Genomic DNA, 10626 nt, shown 5'->3' with positions numbered 1-10626 from the left:
ACATGATACTGCAGTGAAGGGGTTTCCTGTGTGAAATTCTCATTTCTGTTGACTTGATTTTGCTGATCGCTTATGTTCCTATGAAAGGTACATAATTTCTGTTAGCTATGTCTTTGAGTGTTTGACAAGAGAGTATTTCTTTTCAGCTGTTCTTTGAGGGTCAGTTGGAGATGTGCAAGAAAGTATCTGCTTATATCCTCTGTTGTGGATGGCTTACCTTGGTAGTTTGTGGGAATTTTTTTTATCATTATTATTTTTTGGTTATTTTAAAAAAATATCTCTTATCTTTTGCCCAAATGCTAGAAGTGGAAATCACAAATAGCTTTTGCATGGCTCATGATCCAACACTTGTTAGCTTCTGTTTCTGACCCTCAAAGCAATTACATTCCTTAAAAGTTCCTTTCCTTAAAAGTTAAATTCCTTTTGGTTTTCAATCCATAATTCTTCCTGACTGCTATCTTTACATGTTGCCTAATCCTCAGATCTCTGCACCGGACCAACTCCCTCTGCGGTTGTAGGGGGGATCTCTGGCATTAAGACTGCTCCATTAGGCAGCACTCTGTAAGCAAACACATGACGCTGCTCTCATCTGTAACAAGACTCACAAAGCAAGGATCTCTCTTGGATTCTCACGTCGTTCTTGGCTCATGTGCACAGACCAGTTGTGAGTTTGTAATTGTCGAGTGATGGAGTTTAGTCATGCTGATTTCTTGTCTTTAGTAGTAATTTAATGGCTATGTATTATTGACTATGAAAGGGCAGCTCCACGAAAGTCAGCTTGTCTAGAGAACAGCTGGCTGCAGCTGTAAAAATCCTGTCGTGCTCTGAAAATAACTTGTACAGTGAGAACCCTTGCTTTAGTCGCTAAAAATATATTCAGTGGCAGAGCTAGCTGGAGGTTATACAATTCAATAACTTCATTATAAGCATTTTGAGATGTGAGTTAACACAGACTTGTGGCCATCACTGGAGTAACACCAGGATGAAGTTGGCCCACGGTTCCTAGGGCTTTGAAAATAAGCCGACAGAGAAAGAAAATTGATTCTCACCTATAACAAGCTGATCATAATCTTTTAACAGAACATTTCCACTGCCTTCAAAGACCACTGTGAACCCTACACAACAGCAGGTACTTTTTTTTTTTTTTTCCAGTACTTCTAAAACTATGGGCAACATTTAGCATGCAGGCAAAATACTAAGCTTTTAATGAGAACTTGTAGCAAAATTCATCAGCTTGCTGGAAATACTATCATTGGTTTTGTCAAAATCTTTAATGAAAGTGAAGTGTCGTCTTATAAACACCTTCCCTGTCATAAATGACTGCTCTTCCAGATTTTTACTCTGCCTCTTGGTTGTTTCTGTCGAGGCCTGGACCTCTGTCATCTGAACACATGCTCTTCCTGCCAGAGGGTGCCTGTCATGGACACGCTTTGTCTCACTGTGTTAGCCACTCTCCTGAAGTTTTAAAGTGTTTATCTTACACAGCTGAAAGTCTCCTCCTGTTTCATGAGCTCTACATTGGAATGCAGTGGAAGAGACCCAGGGCCTGTGGCCACCCAGATTAGAGGTTTTTATAATAAGGTCCCTATATGGTTTTGTTAGAGACTTCGGCTCTGTCTCTGTCTGTCTCTGCTCCTTGTTTGGGAGGCTGGTGGGAGGAGAAGAGCTGAAGGGGCTATATAATCTCTGTGCTTTCAGATACACAGAGCACCATCCCAGGGCCGCTATCTGCAGCCAAGCACTGTCAGGGTAAGTGGCACTGAACCAACAGTGTGATTTACGGTTTTGTGGAGGACTTTTAATTAAGTTATGTCAGATGGAAGTGATTCAGGAGGATGTACTGTTGTACTGCAGTTTGCTTATGTGTTACTTAATAGAACTGTATTGATAAAATGCCTGTAGTACCTGCACTGAGTTGTCTTTATTTTATGGCGCTTCTGAAAGGGAAATCAACCTGATGATTTTGCTGATTCCACTAATGCTCCAGAAACTGTCTAAAGGCACACAGGCTGTGTGGTGGTACAGGTAGAATGATAGCTGTGTTTGAGTTTCAGTGAACCTGTGTCCCTGGGCTGTTAGTGTTGGACACGAGTTCCTGAGGGGGTGGTAAATTTGCTCACTGTATAGTAGGGTTTCTCAGCAGGTTTGCCTCACTGCTCTTAGCTTAGGGTGACACGAGTGTTTTGGAGAATTATGAGTGTAAAAAGGGCTGGAAGCATGCTAAAAGTATGTGTGTGTGTGTGTGTGTGTGTATGTATATATTTATCAGTATCTAAAAGGATGCAATGAGGATGCATGTGTATGTACATGTATACCCCTGTCTCCATGTATGTGAAACTAATGCTCTGCTAAATGCCAGATGTTTTAGTAAGGAACAGGTTACACACAGTGTTCCTTGTGAGGCTGGAGTTCTCTTAATAGCATGCTGTGGAGACTGGTGAAGGGATTGGTTATCTTTAGATGTAAAGCAGGTAGAAGTAAGAGGCTAGATACTGTGTTAATTGCTTGGGAGAGTATTTTGCTTTATTCCACAGTGCTGAGTGACATTTGCTGCTGCAGGGTTTTACTACTGCATGCCACAGCAATCCTGAGCTGTAACGCACTGCTTGGCAGCAGAGAATCCTGGCTGAATGATTCAGCTTTGATTTTTCAACTTTTTGTGCTTTATTACTAAATATGGTTTTCATTTAGAGTCCTCTGAGCTCAGAAATGTAGCCTTTCCTGCCCCCTTCTTTCCCCTCCCCCATGTGATTTTTGGCATCACATTCCCTGCGATTGGTTTGAGCAAACCCCCTGACCTCTAGCTCTGTTCCAAAAACAGCCGGTTGAAAAGCCTGCTTCCTAATTAGGAAATGGTTTGTCTAAACCACTCTGTTCATTCACGTTAGATAACAATTATGCCCCATTGAGTAAATGCTTCAATATAAAGAGCCTGTTTCCCCAAGAGTAAATTTAATAAATGCAAAAAATGCAACCTACTTTTCTTTCTTGGGAACAATGATAAAGTATCTGGAACACGTCAAGTTGGGTTTTCCATGTCCTTTTCTTCTTCTACACCCATGCAGCCTACAGAAGCAGCACTACAGCCATGTCTCATGGCTGGGACGGGATGGAGGATCTGAAGTGAAGGATGGGCAGAGGCTGCCCACACTGCTTGTTCCACTTGGGTACAGGCTGAGCGGCTTTGTACACACCCTTGCTCATCAGCCATGGCTTTCACCAACCCTGTTGCCACTTTGTCCTCCAGTTCCAATATCCTGTGGCAGAAGGTTTTAGGGACTGTGTGAGGAGACAGTTGGGTTGGTAGATGACAGCTGTCTCCTTTAGCTCTTAACATACTGCAATTTGTTGAACTCTGCATGGAAGCCCGGGATCCCAGGTAGTCAGGTGGTTCCCTACCACACAATAAATTGTGGGCAAATAGTTCTTCCGAGTGCTGGTATTCAGGGCTTGCTTCTATAACTGACTTTAATAAAAAACCCACAAATCATTTTTATTACCCATGTTATCTTCCTGTTGTCTGAGGAGGAAAACAATTTCTGTTTTACTGAAACAGGGAGCCAGTATAAATTACTCTGTCACTCTAAATGCAAGTTTTTAGCTGGCTTGAAATTATGATAGAGCATATGCTATGGCCAGTTTTCAAAACACACGCTGTCCCTGACTTCATTTGAAAATTGGGATTTTTTTTTTGTCTGAGTAACTAAGGGGGGAGGGCTGATTTTTTTTTTTTTTTTTTTTTTTTTTTTTTTTTTTTCCTTCTATATTAGGAACCTCTATTCTGTTTTAAAAGGGAAAAATATAATCCTAGCAGGACATCTTGACCCAGTGGGTATGTGTCTTTATCACGGTATAATGTCTGCATCGTGTACCACTGGTACATGACTAGCAGGTGAAGTGCTAATTCTTTGGGAACTCCAAGACTGAATGGCGATGGCTAAAGTGCTCTTACCTCTGTTAGCTTTCCACATGCACTGGTTTCATCAAAATGATAGAAAAGCAGGGGATGTTGTGCGAAATCTGATGCAAAGGCATCTTTGTTTTTGCAGCTGTCAGTCCAGCAGTCTTTTTTATCTCCCACTCACCCCCCAGCAGTGGATTTCTCTGACCAAATTTAGATAAACGTTTGCTGTCCCAGAGATGTAATGATCCATCTGTCCATGCAGCAGGACTGGAATTCTCCTCTGGAATCCCTTGAATACTGTCTGGTGCATACAGTATTTCTGTGTGATGGTTCCTTTCATACAGTTCTCTGTCTTCAAGACTGGTTCTCTGAGTTTTTTTTTTTTTAATTTATTTTGATTTTTATTTTCCTAATTATTTTCCCGCTGTTTTTATAGGTCTGTTTCCTGTCTGGAGGTCCTGAGAACACTGACATAGAAGATGTGTGAGGAAGAGGACAGCACTGCCCTTGTTTGTGACAATGGGTCAGGGCTCTGCAAAGCCGGCTTTGCTGGGGATGATGCTCCGAGAGCAGTTTTCCCCTCCATCGTGGGTCGTCCCAGGCACCAGGTGATGAACTGCTTTAGTTATTCCACACTTGGCTTGTAGAAGGTTTTGCTGCCCCATCCCCAGCTCTCCACCCAGAGCCACCTTTTCCTGCGTCTGGTGCAAATAGAGCCCTGGGAGGTCAGTGTAACACAGTACTCCCAGGCAGAAGTCCAGCAGTGCAGCCACCTGAGTCAAAGCAATGTCTAGTCTTGTGAGAGAAATCCTTTTAATTTTTTTCACTTCCTTCTATGCTCTCTTCTTCCTGTTCCTTGAGTCTGGATCACCCAAAGAACTTGATGAGTAAAGATAGTCTAAAAGCAAACAAGCCCAATAGAGAAGCATCTGTAACTTCTGACTGCCATAAAAGCTGGTGATAGATGATGTATGGAGAGCTAAAGGAGGAAGGAGAAGGTTTCAGTCAGCTTCCTATCAGCCTTCCTGACTTTATTCATTTAGCTTTATAGGCACAAATGGGCACTCATCTAGGATTGAGTTTCTTTAGCTTCAGGTTTTACATTTTACATTTTACAAGTGTTTCCAAGACAGAACTGTTAGAGAAGCCAAGGTTTGGAGCATGCAATGACAAAGTTCAGATAGGAGTATTATGTAGTCAAAGCATCCTAGTATATACTGTTTGCTGGTTGTTGGTTCTTTTGACAGTATTTCTAATTTAATACATAGAGGAGTTTCCAGTTTCTGGTCCAAGGACCACTTCTACAGGATCCACAAAAATACCCGAAAGTGTAAACTGTACTCGTAGATTTATATTGTTTATATCTCTAATGGCAATATTTTAGTCTCAAAAAAAAAAAAAAAAAAAGTTAAAAATAATCATAATAAATTTAAGCTTTGGAAAATGTGAAGTGTGTATTGCTGCATCTTGGCCCTTAGATGGCACAATGTCACTTTCCGCTTTAACTCCACTTTATTATACTTTAACAGGCAGGTCATCCCTAAACAATGAACATTACAAATTGCCTATTGTTCTACTTCATCTTGATGAATTTAATATTGTACTTACTTTTTTATGTAATTTAACATGGTATAAAATTTGTACTTGTGTGCTCTTTGTTTTTACTGTACTGGAAACGTGAACTCCGGAGGTTTAAGTTAGCTAAACATTTCATTTTGGAAATTAGAGCAATGCGTAATTTTCCAATAATTAGTATTCTTAAAGTATTCTGTTACTAGTATCACTGACAACTGGATTTATATCAGCCAATGTTGTTATAAGAGGTGTTTGTGACACCTCTCCTTGAGGGAATAACTCCATTTGTGTTATTTTATAGGGTGTGATGGTTGGTATGGGTCAAAAAGACAGCTATGTAGGTGACGAGGCCCAAAGCAAAAGAGGAATCCTGACCTTGAAATACCCCATAGAGCATGGCATCATTACAAACTGGGACGACATGGAGAAGGTATTTCATCATTGAAATGATGTGTATCACTGGTAAAAAAACAAACAAACAAAAAAACCCACTTGAACCAAATGTTTACAGATTACTCAGTAAATTTTAGAGATGAAAGTGTCATGCTATCAAGTGTGATTTAATGAAAAGCTTGTTAACAGCGAGCTGGAATAAAGCCTATTTTGGCTCTGTATCTTCTACTGTAAGAATGTATTTATTTTCATTTACTAGTGTGTTCTTAGAAATCATATACCACTAGCAGTGATATATTTAACCTGAGGATTGTGTTTTTCTTTTTCAAGTTACTTTGTAGTACCTATGAAGGCAATAAGAACAATTGCATGTGAAACATTACTTATCTGTCTCTGAAATGCTGTAAGCAGAATGCTGGAGCATTATACCTGTCTGAAAGTGATTCTGAGCTGCTAGTTGATGGTATTTCTTTCTCCTTTGCCTTCTTCCATTGCCCTCAGATCTGGCATCATTCTTTCTACAATGAACTCCGTGTTGCACCTGAAGAACACCCAACTCTGCTGACTGAAGCACCATTGAATCCCAAAGCCAATCGAGAGAAAATGACCCAGGTAATCTCACTCTGAAGCTATGGAATAATTCCAAGTTTGTGAATTCAGCAGGATGTGAAATTCATAATTTTAGTTAGTCATGTCAGCTTGACTTTCCAGTAGTGTGTATCTCTTAGTAATGGAAGATGGAAAGTGCAGTGTGACCACGTGTCAAATTTGTACATTATTGCGTTTACTTTAAAAAGTCAACATATCAGTTCTGAATATGAAAGCCTTGGTCTGTTCAAGCGTACATCACCTTCATCTTCTTATTAGTATTATTTTTTTTGTCTAGGCCTATCACAAAATGATCTTTAATATATGCATGTATCTGTATTCATACATCATAGATATAGACCAGATACAGATAAATGTCTTATAGGACAAATACATTTGGATTTAGATGTGTTTTCCTTCCTTGTTATTACCAACTATCAATAAATATGAAAATCTTGTCTTTTCCCTCTCTTTCAGCGTATGGCTACAACTAAGCTAAGATCCCTACTGTTAAGCTGATTATCTTAATTTCATTTCAGATTATGTTTGAGACTTTCAACGTGCCAGCCATGTATGTAGCTATTCAAGCTGTTTTGTCCCTGTATGCTTCTGGACGTACCACAGGTAGGCCTCTGGGGATGGTGGCACAGGCATATGAAATAGAAAAGCATTTTGGTGTGCAGCTGAGAATGAATTGTGCATGTTGTCTCCTCAAAGGGATTGTGCTCGACTCTGGGGATGGTGTCACCCACAACGTGCCCATTTATGAAGGCTACGCTTTGCCGCACGCCATCATGCGTCTGGACCTGGCTGGCCGTGACCTGACAGACTACCTCATGAAAATCCTGACAGAACGTGGCTATTCCTTTGTGACCACTGGTAAGAACATGCTACTAAAATGAGGAGGGGAGCTATTTAATGTGCAATGCTTCTAGTGGACTTAAAAGGGATAGCAGTGGTTCCGCAGTTGATTAATAGCAAGAAAGAATCCAACAGGAAAGGGGAGGAAGACTGGCATTAGAGTAATAAATAGGGAGGGTGTTAGAGGATGAAAGGGAACCACCTGTTGATAGCTCTGGGCCCTTTCTGAGCACCATTCTAAACACAATCATCTCAACAGCGGAGCGTGAAATTGTCCGTGACATCAAGGAGAAGCTGTGTTACGTGGCCCTGGACTTTGAAAATGAGATGGCCACTGCTGCCTCTTCCTCCTCGCTGGAAAAAAGCTACGAACTTCCTGATGGTCAGGTGATCACCATTGGAAATGAACGCTTCCGCTGCCCGGAGACCCTCTTCCAGCCATCTTTCATTGGTAGGTTGAGTGATTGGCCTTGGTAAACTGCACATAAATATTAAGTCCCTGTTTTGGTTTGATTGTACACCTTGCTAGCACACTTAGATGTATACACAAGTTTGTCCTAGTGTCCATTATAAACTAATCTTTAAAACAGCACTATTAATACAGTGGGAGGAACTTTATGTCAAACAGTAAAGCAAAATACTCTCCCAAAATAAACCTTGAATGTTTATTCCTGGCTTCGGGCCCACACCATTTTGTATGTTATGGAGTTGGCTACTACAAAAAATATGGCTGCAGAGACATTTTTCTAAATAGTGTGAGGGTTGTAGTTTGAATGTGCTTGCAGGGAGGGGTTAAAAAACAAAACAAAACAAAAACCACTACTTTTATTCTTCCAAAAGACTACTCCAAATCCTGAATCCATGGTTCTGTACATTTGCAGAGCAAATCAATAGCTATGAAGGCAGGCTTGCAGCAAGGTCATGTAAAAATCATGTGTAGCTTCTGCTAATTGGTAAATTTCAGCTTAGAAACTGATACAGTAGCTGCATACTTAGAGGTATTAGGGCATATTTTGACTGTTCTGTCTCTGAGCTGTCTCAGTTTAAGAAAGGAAAAAAAAAAAAACAACAAATGATTCCAGGACCATATAAGGAATTCTTTGGACTTATGAGATTTCTGCAAAAGCCTAGTGGAGGCTGTACACCCACACCCCTGGCTTTCTTTTTAAGGAGGCATTGTGTGTGTAAGCAGGGGGAGGGCTGTACCCTCAAGGAACTCCAATAATTTAAGCAGCTGCAGAAAGACTTTCCAGTTTCTGTAGCTCTGAAGACTGGTATCTTCCAAAGAGACACTGCAGTTCATGTTGTCCGTTCTTTATTAACAATTTAAAGTCCCTGTAAGGAGTTGCTTCCTCAGTGTTCTGATGTAACTTCCCTAGGCATGGAGTCTGCTGGCATTCATGAAACCACTTACAACAGCATCATGAAGTGTGACATAGACATCAGAAAGGATCTTTATGCCAACAATGTGCTGTCTGGAGGCACTACCATGTACCCAGGCATTGCAGACAGGATGCAAAAAGAAATAACTGCTCTGGCTCCCAGCACCATGAAGATCAAGGTATGGCACAATTACTTGTAGACTACTTTAGCTGGCATGTGCAACATCCTCAAAAATCTAATGAAAAACAGTAACACTTCACAAAATTCTTTTTCAATCAAGTCTGTATGTTATAGTAAATAATAATTGCTTGGTAACTATAAGAATCACCCTGGTTGCTGGAAGATAATCTCTCCTCTGACTTTCTTTCTCATGCTATGTTCTGCAAACTGCCCTAACAGCATAAATTATAATTTTTCCTGGGGCTGTATCAAGCTTCTTCAGCCCTTTTTGGTTAAGGGAAAGGGGAACGAAGGAGAAATACTGGCTCTGCCCTCAGCCTACAATTCAGTAAAGAAAGAGATTCTCACCAGCCAATCTTTTCTCTGCTGCTTTGAATCTTCCCCCTTTCTTGCTTTACAAACATTTTGTCAGCTATACCAGTAAGGGTGTTCTATAAGTCGCTCATTCTTCCAAACCCTCTTTGGCTACCATTGTGTGTTTTGTCTCATATATTATATGAAAACTGTTTTTCCCCTTTTCTCATTTGCAGTCATGAATACACTCTCTTACTGGTCAAACTGACTCAGTTGTAAAAATTGAGGACTTAGGTTCAGATTTCAATAACAACTTTTTAACTTTATGACTTGCTGCAATGGCTGACTGGGATGGCAAGGGATGACACTAATGTGTACAAATACACTGTTTTCATTAATATCAAATATCACTGCTTTAATACTTCTGTATAACAAATTCACAGTTGAAAGTTGTGTTTAATGTTTTTATTTCTTAAACAGATCATTGCTCCTCCTGAACGTAAGTACTCAGTCTGGATTGGAGGCTCTATTCTTGCCTCCCTCTCTACCTTCCAGCAGATGTGGATCAGCAAACAGGAATATGATGAAGCTGGCCCATCCATTGTTCACCGCAAGTGCTTTTAAATTGCTTTATCTTTATATGTCTTTTTAGTGTATTACTGTGAATGTATTCAGGAAAATACATTCTTATAATTTCATTCCATAAATCCTTCATCATGACTCATTAATTGGATACTATGTATTTTTTGGAATAAATTTTAAATATGCAAATGAGATTGCTGCTCCTATTTTAAAAAGACATTTCTGGAGGTACCATTACAGCTGGTGTGAAGCTCCATCTTGTGGCGTAAATTTGTTACCACGCTATACCGGGCTTAATAGAAAAAGTAGCAAATACAATGGTATTTGCTCAATGGTATCAGAGCTAGAAAATGCTGGACTATCAGGCAGCATGTTGTTTATGTTTAGCTGCATTTTAGTCTGCAAGCAGAGCTAGTCTTGATTTTTGAAGCTCTGGGCAGCACTAAAGAAGCATAGTGTCTGTTCGATACCAGGATGTGCATGCGCATTCTGCTCTGCATCTGCTCTATCCAGAAGTATTATCTGTCTACATCATTTAATTCACAGCTGTCATGCTAGAAGTAGTTCTCTCATTGTATGGCCCAGAGGTACAATGCTTTATACAGCAATTCCAGGTGATTTCTTTAAAGAAACAAAACCTGTTCTTTTAGAGCATACCTAAGTTCTGATATTAGATTGAACACGTGACTTTTCTATTACATGTCCTCAGGATGAGTGTAGCCTATTTTTGTTGTTTGGATTTCTAGCAAGGTCTAAAGGGTAATTAAGCTGGCTTAATACACTTGCTCTTCAGAACTTTTTTTTTTTTTTTGCAGGGGTGGGGTGGGATACATAAGGGAATATAATGTAATCAGAGCAGATTAAAA

At 40.1% G+C, this 10626-nt stretch overlaps 1 protein-coding gene across 1 annotated transcript; it reads left to right on the top strand.

Moving 5' to 3' along the window:
• Window positions 1-1593: 1593 nt before the first annotated feature.
• Window positions 1594-9952, top strand: ACTA2 (actin alpha 2, smooth muscle). Its single transcript, XM_005029417.6, has 9 exons — window positions 1594-1749; window positions 4341-4512; window positions 5781-5909; window positions 6374-6484; window positions 7000-7084; window positions 7178-7339; window positions 7581-7772; window positions 8701-8882; window positions 9659-9952. The coding sequence occupies exons 2-9, from the start codon at window positions 4384-4386 to the stop codon at window positions 9800-9802; spliced, it is 1134 nt and encodes a 377-aa protein (XP_005029474.1). The 5' UTR covers window positions 1594-1749; window positions 4341-4383; the 3' UTR covers window positions 9803-9952.
• Window positions 9953-10626: the final 674 nt, after the last annotated feature.

This window comes from Anas platyrhynchos, chromosome 6 (assembly GCF_047663525.1).
Source record: "Anas platyrhynchos isolate ZD024472 breed Pekin duck chromosome 6, IASCAAS_PekinDuck_T2T, whole genome shotgun sequence".
In the NCBI taxonomy this organism is placed as follows: Eukaryota; Metazoa; Chordata; class Aves; order Anseriformes; family Anatidae; genus Anas; species Anas platyrhynchos.
Note: the sequence above shows the minus strand (reverse complement) of the source record. Positions and strands in the feature narration are given on the sequence as shown.